The sequence below is a fragment of the Ananas comosus genome, linkage group 6, assembly GCF_001540865.1.
Source record: "Ananas comosus cultivar F153 linkage group 6, ASM154086v1, whole genome shotgun sequence".
Taxonomy (NCBI): domain Eukaryota; kingdom Viridiplantae; phylum Streptophyta; class Magnoliopsida; order Poales; family Bromeliaceae; genus Ananas; species Ananas comosus.
Genome location: NC_033626.1, coordinates 4,172,954 through 4,185,998, shown reverse-complemented (window position 1 = coordinate 4,185,998; position 13,045 = coordinate 4,172,954). Strand labels below are relative to the sequence as shown.

The window sequence follows — 13,045 nt, the reverse complement described above, 5'->3', positions numbered from 1 at the left end:
GACGGTCATTTTGAATTTGAATTCAGTTTAACGACTTGACGGTCGTTTGTTCAGTTTAACGACTTAATGGAAATTTTGAATTTGAATTCAGTTTAATGACTTGACGGTCAATTTGAATTTAAATTCAGTTTATCGACTTGACGGTCATATTGAACTTGAATTTGATTTGCTCATTTTAACGACTTGACAGTCAAAAAGAGTTCGATATGATTTACTCAGTTTAACGACTTGATGGTCATTTGTTTAGTTTTAATGACTTGACGGTCAATTGAAGTTGATACGCTCGGTTTAACGATATGGCGGTTGGCTTGAAGTTGAATTTCATGAAATTGGTTTATGAAATTAATTCATGATAGATGCCTATTTGGGAATTCTATTTTGGTTCATAAAATTAATTCATAGGGAAGCTCATGAAATTGGTTCATGAGAAGCCTATTTTTATTTCATTCAGTTGATTCATGAGAAACCCGTTTTACTTCATGAAATTGGCTCATGAGAGGCGCATGAAATTATTTAGCTAAATTTGGTTTGGATTGGAAGCATTTGGACGATATATGTTTGGTAGTTTTGGGCTTTATGCTCTTGGACTTTGGTGATTTTATTTATGAAATAGATTGGGTTTGGTTTTATTTGTGGACTTTGGGTTTTGGGTTTTATTTGTGAACTTTGAATTTTAGAGTTTTATTTGGTGACTTTGGGTTTTGGATTTTATTTGTGGACTTTGGGTTTTGGGTTTTATTTATAGACTTTTGGTTTTGGATTTTTATTTTGGACTTTTGGATTTTGGGAGTTTATTTGCATGTGGGTTTTGAGTTTTATTTGTGAATTTTGGATTTTATTTGTGCACTTTCGGGTTTTGAAATTTTTTTTGTATGTGGACTGCATTGGTATGTGGGCTGGATTCAGGGCCCTTGAGTAGACTGGACTGCATCTATATACGGGCTGGATTCGGCCTGGATACGGACCCGTGGGCAGACTGAGGCTGCATTTTGTACAGGCAAGATTCATGATCTAATTTTGGGCTTGATTGGATTAGGCTTTATTTTTTTTTCCGTAGACTGCATATTAGATCTTGTTCATTAGGCCCATAAGTAGATTGTAGATTGGGCCCCTTTCAATTAAATAACTACAAACCATGCTCTCATTTTCCTTTGTTTTGAAACCAGAGCGGGGGGGGGGGGGGGGGCGGGCCCTCTCTTGATGCGCCCTCTCTCTTTTCTTTTATTTTATTTTTTTAAATTTTTTTCTTTTTTTTTTCATTATTATTTATTTATTATTTATATTTTATTTTTAGTCCAAGTATGCGGGTTTGATTGTGTCCAGCTATCACGAATGGTCGCGCTTGATCAACTCTTTTGATCGTGTTGAGCAAATCGCAAAGATGGCCGCTCAGTATAAAGATTAACAATACATACGATTTGATCGTGTCGAGCATATCACGAAGATCGCTGCTTGGTCAATCCAATGAAAAGGGTTTAATTTGAAACGCTAATTTTAACCGTGTCGACCAATCACGAAGATGGCCGCTGGTATAGGGATTAACGATACATACATACTGTGAAGGTAGCGATTTAATGTCGAATTTGATCGGTACGAACCTATCATGAGATGGTCGTGTTGATCAAACCGATAAAAAAAATCGCACTTACACTATTTATATGCATGCATTACCCTTCATTGTCGTGGTAGTGTTTGATTGTCGTCTTCGTCAGCGACCCTCCTCTTGATGCGCTCTTTTGTTTTCTTCTTTTTTTTTAAAATTTTTTTTTTTTACTTTTTTTCATTTATTTATTTATTTATTATTTATATTTATTTTTTGTCCAAGTATGCGGGTTTGATTGTGTCCAGTTCTATCACGAAGATGGCCGCTCGATCAACTCTTTGATCGTGTTGAGCATATCGCAAGATGACCGCTCCAGTATAAAATTAACATAACATACCGTTTGATCGTTATCGAGCATATCACGAAGAATCGCTGCTTGGTCAATCCAATGAAAAGGGTTTAATTTGAAACGCTAATTTTAACCGTGTCGAGTCTATCACGAAGAATGACCGCTGGGTATAGGATTAACGATACATACATACTGTGAAGTAGCGATTTAATGTCGAATTTGATCGGTTCGAGCCTATCATGAGATGGGTCGTGTTGATCAAACGATACAAAAAATCGCACTTACACTATTTATATGCATGCATTACATTCATTGTCGTGGTAGTCGTTTGATTGTCGTCTTCGTCAGATTTATCCAAAGCTCTTTCCTTTTTTTTTTTTTTTTTTTGTGATTGTACAGACTGAGGAGAGGAGGTGTGCATAGCACACGCTCTCTCTTTGCTTGCTGCAGCACAACAAGGAGAGAAGAGTGTGCCCTCCTGTCTGCCAGCACATCAGGAAGAAGGGAGGGGGTGGGAGAATCTCCTCTTGTGCATGCGCTAGGGAAAGAGAGTGTGTTAAAAAATCTTTCTTCTTTTTTCGGATTCTTTTTTTTAAAAAAACTCTTTTCTTTTCTTCCAAAAGAAAACTTTTTTTCCTCTTACAATTTGGATCCAACTTATAAATGGTCAAATAATTATTTATTTTTGGAAATAATTCAAAAAAATCTATTAAAGAGGAAGTTATCTTCCTTATGATTATAAGGAATTAAATACTAATCAAATGATTAGTACTATTTTTAGATATGTTTCCCAAATATTATATATATATATATTATATATATATATATATATATATATAGAGCAGGCTGCTGTGCTCTAAGGGCACGGAGGCCTCCGTGCTCCTGAGTGTTTCGATGATGGAATTTCGAATCGACGATCAGCTTCCGTTAACTTGATCTATCGCATTTGAAGTTTCTAGAAAATATTTTTTGTGATTTTTCGATATCATTTACCTAGTGATCGAACGGATTCAAAAATCCATAATTTTTAATGGTTGATATCTGCCGTTTTCAAGATTTAACGGTGTAGAAGTATTCAAATCAGATGAATTTGATAGAAAATTCTTTATACTATCTACAACAGTATCTATATTTCTGATCGAAAATTTTAGTGCTATATCACCACTTCTTATAGATTTTTATTTTCAGCCGTTAAAAATTATTGATTTTGAATCCTTTCGATTGCCACTAGGGTAAATTGATATCGAAAAATTGCAAAAATTATTTTCTAGAAATTTTAAATACGCTAGATCAAGTTTAACGGAGCCGATCGTCGATTTGAAAACTCCATCATCGAAAACGGCTCAGGAGCACGGAGGCCTCCGTGCTCCTAAGAGCACAGCAGCCCTGCTATATATATATATATATATATATATTAAAACACATCCTTTTTTTATTAGGATGGATTATTTTGTACTTTATATTTTCCCTCTAATTTTTTTTTATTCAAACACTCTGCAAAGAAGATTTGGAAGGTATTGCAGTTTAAGTATGATACAGAACAAGTTGGTGCAAAGAAGTATACCGCTACCAGCTTCTTTCGCTAGCTACCAGATAGTTGAAGGAAAATCTGTGTAGAGTAAGTTCAAGACTTTTAGATGATCGCCCATGAAGTTCAATTCGAAGGAGTCATGTTTGGAGATAACTTGATCATACTGCGGATCATCGACAAGCTACCACCATCGTGGAGGGAATTTCAAAAGACCCTTCAACACAAGCAAGAGGAGATGTCTCTCGAGACATTAATTGCACGCATCTGTGTGGAAGAGGAGGTAAGAGGTCAAGATGCACTTTGAAGCAAAAGAGAATGATGCTAGCGTACTAGGGTAAACTTAATATCTTCTAATTCTTTAGGTATTAACAATTATTCTAGAAATACATAATTGAAGCCTAAGAAGAAAATTGGAAGGAATAGTGGTAGACCTCAATTTAAGAAAAATGACCAAGGACCTTATTCTCAAATAAAAAATTCTATAGTTTGTTATGTCTGCGGCAAAAGTAGGCATATTGCTCGAATTTACAAATTTCGAAAACATAAAGCTTTACCTCAAGTTAATGTTACCAAGGAGCCACTTGTGGCAATGATTACAAACATATATCTTGTGGAGAATGCTGAAGGAAGGTGGGCAGACTCTGGTGCTAACAGGCATATGTGTCATGATGAAACTTGGTTTAAAACACATACTCCGTATGAACAACCAAGAAGTATTATACTTGGTGATTCTCTTACTTCTAAAGTTTTACGGAGTGGTGAGGTCGAGTTAAAATTTTCTTTTGGAATGGTGCTTATTTTGAAAGATGTACTGTATACAGCTTCGATTAGGAAAACGTGATGTTAAGTTTTCTTCTTAATAAATATGTGATTTTTAAGAATGGAAAGTTTGTAGGTAAAGGTTATACATGCGACGGAATGTCTAAACTAAATATTGAGACTGAAGTATTATCTATTTATGCTTACATGCTTTCTTTTATGAATTTTTGACATGCTCGTTTGTGTCATATCAATAGTAGATATGTTAGCTTAATGAGTAGTTTAGGATTAATTTCCAGACTGGTGATTTTGACAAATGTAAAACATATAGTAAGTTAAAAATTATTAAACGAACTCATAAGAGTATTGAAAGAAGTACCGAGTAACTTAAGCTAATTCACAGTGATATTTGTGAATTTGAAGATACTCTAACTCGTGGAGGAAATAGATATTTTATCACTTTTATCAATGATTTTTCTAAATATACTTATGTTTATTTATTAAAAAATAAAAGTAATACTTTTGACAAATTTAAAAATTTTCTTCATAAAGTAGAAAACTAATTCGGTAAAAAGATTAAGAGAATTAGGAGTAATCGAGGTCCTGAGTATGAATTTATGGGATTCAACTCTTTTGTTCAGTTTTTAGGAATTATCTATGAGACTACAGCTCCATATTCTATGAGGAATGAGATTTTTTTTCTATATAATTTGACATCTTTTCAAATGTTTTCATGTGTAATTTAATTTTAAAATTGCCCATCAAATTTCAACGAAAAATAATTTAAAATAAAAATTTTATGCGATTATTACTTTTCACTCAAAGTGAATAGTAACTCGTATTTCTGGAAAAGGCCATTGAGTGTAGATGGTTTTTGTCGCATATCGGACTCTATTTTGGGTGATCCAATAGGTCATTTTCGACAGCCCAGCTGTGCTGGATCCAATGGGAATGATGGATTTTACTTTCGATATATAGTTTTCGAGAAATATGGCTTTTATTACTGATGGCGCAATTTATATAGTGTTTTTGCTTTTGCTTTCCAAACTCAACCGGCGCTTCGTTTTGCGAGGAAACTCACGAGCGGGGACCATTCTGTGAAAGGAAGTTAGTGGAGAGGGAGTTGGACCGTGAAATTCACAAATTAGAGGATTTGGGGGTAATTATCATGTATTAAAATAAATACTTTAGGATTAGGGTTTCATTAACCCTAACTCTAGCCCTAGCCACCCTCCCCTCCCCCATATGGTCCTCCTGAGACGCGTCGCCGCCGCCGTCGCTGTCGCCGGCTGCTAGGGAGACGAGGGTTTCATTACATCTCTCTCTCTCTCTCTCTCTATCTCTCTCTTTTTCTCTTTGTATTGGTGTGGAAGAGGGAGCCCGAAGCTCCTGTTCTGGCGCCTCCGCCAACCGAGACCACCACCTCCGTCATCACCCAACACCCAGGCAACCGTTCTTTTTAATTCTATCACTCTTTGTTTTTTTTTTTGCGCTATTTATGTTTTTTAAATTTTATGGAAAAACTTCATACACCATCATACACCACCCCTGTGGGATAGTGCTTTCTTATTTTAATATCCAATGGTTTAAACTATATCACTTTAACACCCCATGGTTTTGTTTTTCTCTTACTGTTATTCCATTTGCTTATTTTTCTGTTAAATCAGTGAGAAAGTTAAAACTACAGAGTTTTAAAGAAAAATTTTGTAAAACATAAGGTATAAAGTGAATATGCGATAAACCACAGGAGTATCTGAAGTTTTTTTTATATATTTTCATGGAGAGTTAACGGAAGTGTTGATAAAAAGAACAAAAATAAAACCGCAGGGTACTTAAATGATATATTTTAAAATACAGAGTACTAAAATGAGAAAATACTAAACCACAAAAGAGATATTTAAAGCTTTTTTCTAATTTTATTTATTTATTTATTTTTGCAAAATCAATCTACCACAACGCACGGGTGCTTTACTAGTATTGTTATAAATTGAGGCTCTTCCCCACAATCATCTCATATCTTCAGATTGAATGATAATTGTAAAATAATTGTGAATGATTTTTTCTTTCTAAAATGCCAGCATAAGTGGAATTTGAAACTTTTCCTCTAATCTTAATGAACTCCAGCACCATTTTTTTATTAGTTACCAAAAACTGAAAAGACAACATCAATTCCAGCTATCAAAACTATTTTTATATATGCAACCATTCAAATAATAGATGTAACTTTTAGGCTGAAGTAAATACAAATTTTATGTACTATTAAATAAAATTTTAATGAATTATGAAAACACTCACAATTTATTAATTATTTTGAAAATTCTTTAAAAAATTCCACCAATTTTTTCAAAAAATAATTAATTGTTTTGACAACTTTTGAATCCTATTTATGCATAAGTGTGCATAAGTGTAGATGTTTGTACAACTTAAAGCTACATTTAGAAATTACACACTAAAGGTAGTCTCAACTGAATGATAGGCAAGTTCTTGAACCAACAATTATTTTTAGCTAATTTCCCGTATCTTACAAATGGAGATTTTCTTTTTGGAGTGTTTTATTTTCTTGCCGACATTTAGATAGCCTTGTGTCAATATCTTGTTTCATTTAATTCACTTAGTGTCAAACTCTTATGTCATGCCTTGGGTTATATTGAAAACTTTGGTTACGTCAGCAGACCCATGCATAAGATCGAATGCACGTTATTTACACAAAGTATCAACAAAATATGTTCAAAAAAGTTTAATAAAATCCAATAATAGATATCCGAGTAAAATAAAAATTATACACTATCGCAATACTGTAGATATACAATTATTACCACACCATTCCTCAGAATGGTATAATGTTTTTGGCCACTTCAAACCTTAAAATATATACATACTGCTATATACATTGATAGGTGGTCCAACTATATATACATAAGGATAGGAGATGCTAACTATCCATGATCTTCTTATCTCGATCAATTGCTGGTGCTGAATACTCTGAAATAAAATAATAATAAAAAGGGTATGAGGGCTATAAATCCCCAGTGGGTACAGTCGACAATGCCGACGGTCTACACTATTAGGTCCATAGGAGGCAGAAATGATAAATAACTGAGCAGTATGACTAAGCAGGTAATATATGAATAATTACTGAAAATAACTACTACTATCATGTTTTTACAATATAACTGAAACTATAAATTATATATCCCATGCATTAATTAGATACTGGATAAAATAATACAATAATACTCAATCATAATGACTGACTCAACAATCAAATTTAGCCTGCACCACGTCATGTCCAGCACCCTTCCATAGTAGTTTGCTATCACACAGATTATTGTCTGACTCGTACCATAATAAATACCTTATAACGTAATCTCCAGAGTGGCTCTCGTATGTTGCTAGCCCAACCGAGTATAATATCATTGTCAAGCTCAAAATAGTATTGAGACTGTAATCTAATTATTTTACATTTTTTATTAATTTTTTTAGAAAAATAAAAAAGAATACGTGTAATATATTAGCTTTCTTTTTAAAAAAACAAAGAAAAAGAAAAAAATGCTGCACCGGACCATTAGATGGCCGGCGTACTTGGCCCAAGCACTAGTCGCTACAGGATGCTTGCCGCCTGACTAGGGGCCAAACCGGGCCACAGGTCAGCCCGCCCCGGCTCGAATAAAATTTGGTCCGAGTCGTGCCGGGCTGAATTTCATGGATGCCCGGCCTAGCATGGCCCTTTGGCCCGGATGGTATGGGCTGTGCCGGGCCCGGCTGGCCTCAGTGGTGGCTCTTTAATTTTTTTTAATATTTTAAAAATATTTAAAAAATTTTAAAATAAAAAATAAAATCGTTCTCTTCTAGCTAATATGTTAGATGAACAAATATTATTATTAAAATAATTTTAATAATTTATGAAATTTTGAATCCTTTTTAAAATTTTTTTTTTCCAAAAAGTCTGTAAATCTTTGGGATATTCCTCTTCCAAGAAAGGCCTAACCCTTGGGAGTTGGGGAGTCTGGTTTTGGGGAGTTGGGCTCAGGACCAACTCCGGAACTCCCCAAGGGTCCTGAGGGCCGGGTCGTGCGGCAGGCACAGGCCGTGCCTTGCTAGGCCATGGGCCAAGGTATGTCGTGCTGGGCCAATGGGCCTAGTGGGCGCATCCAGCACGGCCGATGTAGCAGGGTTGGACCGGCTCGGTACGGGTCTCTGTATCCGTGCGGTACCTAGGCCCGGCCCCTAGTTGTGCCGGGCCGGACGGCCAACGGCCCGTTTTACATCCCTACGTCTGCCGCTCATGTCTTCTATTGTTTATTATTATTTTGTCAGCAGTGTTCCTTGGTAGTGGCCAGACCGGCGTTTTTTTTGCTCCGAGGTGTTTATAAGAGTTTCGACATCATCGCCCCTCAGCGTTTGCGCCGCGATGCCCGGCGTGGCCCGGCGAATGAGACGACGATGAAGCTCCTCCCCAAACCTGCTCCTCTTCTTCTCCTCCTCCTCCCACTTGCAATTCCGGCTCCGTCCGTCGACCGCCTGGCCACCCTCCACTCAGCCACCCACCCGCCCGCCCTCCCGCTGCGGCCGGTCCTCCTCCGCGTGCTGCCGGCGAGCGTCCTCTCCTCCTGCCCTCCCCTGCTCGACTCCCTCCTGTCCCGCCTGCTGGCCTCGCACTCCCCCACGCCCCTCGCCCTCTCCCTCTTCCGCTACGCGCTCTCCCTCCCCTCCTCCTCCTTCTGCCCCTCCCCCGCCTCCCTCTCCACCGCCCTCCTCATCCTCTCCCGCGCCCGCCGCTTCGCCTCCGCCCTCTCCCTCCTCCGCCTCGTCGCCCGCTCCCGCCCCTCCCTCCTCCGCCGCTCCCACAAGCCCCTCTCCCTCCTCCTCTCCTTCGTCGCCAAGTTCCGCTCCTTCGACGCCGCCCTCCGCGCCTTCGCCCTCGCCGAGCGCGCCTGGGCCCTCGCCGGCGCCCCCTTCGGCCCCGACCACTTCAACGCCCTCCTCCGCGCCTTCTGCGCCCGCGGCCGCGTCGCCGAGGCCCGCGCCCTCTTCCGCCGCTTCCACCCCCGCTTCCCCCCCGACTCCCGCACCCTCAACACCCTCCTCCTCGGATTCAAGGAGTCCCGCAACCTCCACGCGCTCGACCTCTTCTACCACGACATGCTGCTCCGAGGCTTCCGCCCCGACTCCGTCACCTACTGCATCCGGATCGACGCCTACTGCAAGAAGGGCCGCTTCTCCGACGCCCTCGAGCTGTTCGACGAAATGGCTGCCAAGCAGAATTGCTCGCCCACCGTCGAAACTATCACCACTTTGATCTACGGGGCGGGGATCGTGAAGAACCCATCCGCGGCCCGCCGCCTGTTCGACGAAATGGGCGAGAGAGGGCTCACTCCGGATAGGGGGGCGCACAATGCGCTGATGGGCGCTTATGCGAGAGTCAGGGATTTGACTTCCGCGATGGCTATTATGGGCGAGATGGAACAGAAGGGGATTGGCGTCGACGATGTGAGCTACAACACTATGTTTTGTGGATTTAAAAGGGTCGGGGACTTGGAGGGATTGTGGAAGCTATACAAAAGAATGCTGGAGAGGGAATTCGTGCCGAGGACGAGGACGGTGATGCTGCTCATGAAGGTGTTCTGTGAGAACGGGCGGCCCGATTTGGGTTTGGAGCTGTGGGATTATTTAGTCGGGAAGGGGAGCTGTCCTCACCGGCACGCGTTGGATTTGTTGGTGACGGGATTGTGCTGCAGAGGAGGTGTGGCGGAGGCGTACCGATGCTTTATGCAGGTGGTGGAAAGGGGTAGGGCCCCTTCAGAGAGGGCCTTTGGGGTCTTGGAAGGGTTTTTGACGCGGGCAGGGGAAATGGAGAAGGTGGAGGAGCTTGGCCAAATGATGAAATCACTGCAACAACCTCTTGAGCCTTCAGAGTGTGAGATGGAGTAGTGGGGGAAAACATATCGGTCTTGCACGTGGATGGTCTCTCAAAACTGCAATGATTAAATGGGTTGCTGCTTAATTCTGGAACTGTGATGGCATGTTTGTTCACGAAGGAGACAACTATGCAATGGAGGTTTGATAGAGGCTTTTGGTCGAGACAGCGCAGCTTCCTTCATGAGACGCCTTGGTGGTAATGCTATTGGTTTTTGATGCAACTGAGAATGCAGAAGCAAAGAAGTCCATCCGGGTTATGAAGTGATTACGGCATCGTGGCACATGAACACCCTACGTGTCTTGTGAGTTCCGGCTGTTTATGTCGTTTTAGAAACATAGGGGAAAAAATTATTAATTAAAACATAATTCTGCTGTTGAATTTTTATACAAAGAGGTATCATTATGCAATAACATTATCAAATTGAGCACTTTGTGCAACAAATATTAATCGTGATTTTATTAATTAAGATCATAAGTTTGATTAAAGCGTTTCCGGTTATGCTGCTTTCAGCAGAAGATTTTGTTTATTTGCAACATTACATATTGTAGATGCATATCTCTTTCCATTTCCTAGCTTTATGTAATGATTTAATGGAACAAAAACACTTTTGACTTAATTTCAAAGTAGATGAGTGTTTAGTTACTTGATGACAATAACTTATATGCTGTTCCATATCTTCGAAAATCTAGTAGCTTTTCCTCGCATTTTCTTATTTAATCCACTTTCCAAAATGGATGAAATTCATGATGGTATACACTTATACTACAGCGTACATGGAAGATCATATTTGTTTAAAATATCTCAACCATGCAACTATGTCAATGTATAGATACTATCAATGTATATTTGCCCTAAACCCTTTGTTATTTTGCTAACGAAATGTGATAGCTTCACTTGCGGGGTTGGTTGGTTATCTTCACCATATCACCTTTGGTTCAGAACAAGTTCAAGCACCCCATCTCTTGTGCCAGGGTCTGATCTCAAGACTCATCAATAAGATCAAATATAAGGGTGAAAACAAATGTGGTAGTATCTGACTGAATTTGAGTTCCAATCTGGTCGGAGTTGGATTATGATGGTAAGTACTCTTATCTGACTCCAATTTGGATTTGGTCTGCCGCTGCAGATTTGGATAGACTATAGTTTCAGGTAACAATAGCAACCATCCATATTTTCATCTACACCTACATAAACAAAAATCATGTATCTCTGACTGTATTCACCCCTCAAAATCCGGTTCAATTCTGTATTTGGCCTAAATGCAATTTGCATCTGTTTCTGTTTTGATCAACTACAGTCACACCTTTTAACATCCTTTAGTATCTGTATCTAGATTTAGATATTCGTTTTTAGCGTTGCATTATAATTCATTGTGCTTGTTTTGTAAACCTTATAATTACGCAGCCATGTAGCAAAGTGTGACCTTTTAACTACTTGAATTTTAACTTATTTTGCATAATCATTTTGTGTCTCGTAATGGAAAGATGTACATGGGAGTGAACCACAAGTTTTGGTTCCTAATTGAAGGATTCCATGTAAGAACAAAAGAATGCTTGTAGAGAGCTGTCCAAATGTCTAACAGGGAGTAAGAAACTATGCTTTCTAAAATGTCATTGGCAGATAGGAAACACTTACCACATAGGTATGCCTAAAGTGTATGATAATAATATGGGTTGTGTAAGTGATGTTTGGCTAATTCTACTACAATATTGTGTAGACAAAGTAAATCGTGATAATCATGTTTAATGATCCTTGTTTGTCATATTCGGGGCCATTTTATAATTTGATGGTTTTTGCTGCAACTTGAGTTTTGTTGAGGGACAAGTTTGGGCAACTTGTTTAAATTGGTGTTGCAAGTGTAGGGTTATTTTACTGATCTTGACATCTACTTATGTCGCGTACAGAATGCTTGTCAGCATGAGCCTCGGCACAACAGTAGCTTTGCTCTGTGTCAACCTGCGCAATACGTGTTCAAATCGTGCAAATATCCTCTCTATGGTGGGAACTGCTTATCTACTGACCTTCTCAGACCCTGCGTGGCTTGGTTTAGTGTCGGACTGCTGCTTTTCTAAAGGTATGTTACACTGGAAATAATGAGGCATTTTACTGACTTTGGGGTGCTATTTTTTTGAGTAAACGGGGATATACCCCATTTGAGATTTGTAGAACAAGAGGCAAACAAGACCGAACCAAGAGAAACGACAACCCCATTGGCAGATCATGATCCCCTACTCAAATGAACTAAAGCTAACTAAGCAAAAACAAAACAAAACCAAGCAAAAACACCACACCCCTTTGGCAGATCATGATCCCCGACATTAAGAGCTCAGCAAAACTGCAGCTCGAACCCAAAGCTGTCAAGAAAAATAACAGGAATAACAGAGAAGGGAAAGACTCGATGTTTGGGAAGAGACAGCGGTCTCAGCTCGTGAACGCCGAAGTCCATAGTTTCACCGTATCGAGGACCCCTTTCCCCAGTTCGTCACTTCGGGTAGACCGATCATTGAAAATTCTCGTATTTCGCTGCTTCCATAATTCCCAGCACATTGCTGCAAAGCACAAATCAAAGCAGATTAATTGCCGCCCTCTCAAAGACCTTCTAGAACAGAACCACCGAGTAGGTAAGTCGCCAGGAATGTTCGACACCAGCAATTGCTGTGAGTTAGAAGTACTTCGGTTGATCCAAGTCCATACAGCTCTCGCATAGATGCAGGAGAAGAGTAGATGTTCAAGATTCTCTTCATGGTTTGAACATAAAACACACATCGAAAGGCCAAACCAGCCATTCTTTACAAGATTGTCGGCCGTAAGAATTCTGTTCCGTGCAGCAAGCCAGAGAAAAACTTTGACCCTCAGGCGGATTTTAAGTTTCCACAGATAATTGATTTTGCAATCACTCACTCCGCCAAAAATAAGGAAATCAATCCGTGCAGCAAGCCAGAG

The 13,045-nt window shown here is 39.5% G+C and overlaps 1 protein-coding gene across 1 annotated transcript; it reads left to right on the top strand.

The window, feature by feature from the left end:
* On the top strand, positions 8,626–12,176 carry LOC109711654 (pentatricopeptide repeat-containing protein At3g61360). The gene is made up of 2 exons (XM_020234802.1): positions 8,626–11,180; positions 12,007–12,176. Exon 1 carries the CDS (start codon positions 8,626–8,628, stop codon positions 10,111–10,113), a length of 1,488 nt encoding a protein of 495 aa, XP_020090391.1. The 3' UTR covers positions 10,114–11,180; positions 12,007–12,176.

Coding starts and splice junctions, on each gene's coding strand:
- LOC109711654 (XM_020234802.1), top strand. CDS start 8,626: ATGAAGCTCCTCCCCAAACCTGCTCCTCTTCTTCTCCTCCTCCTCCCA.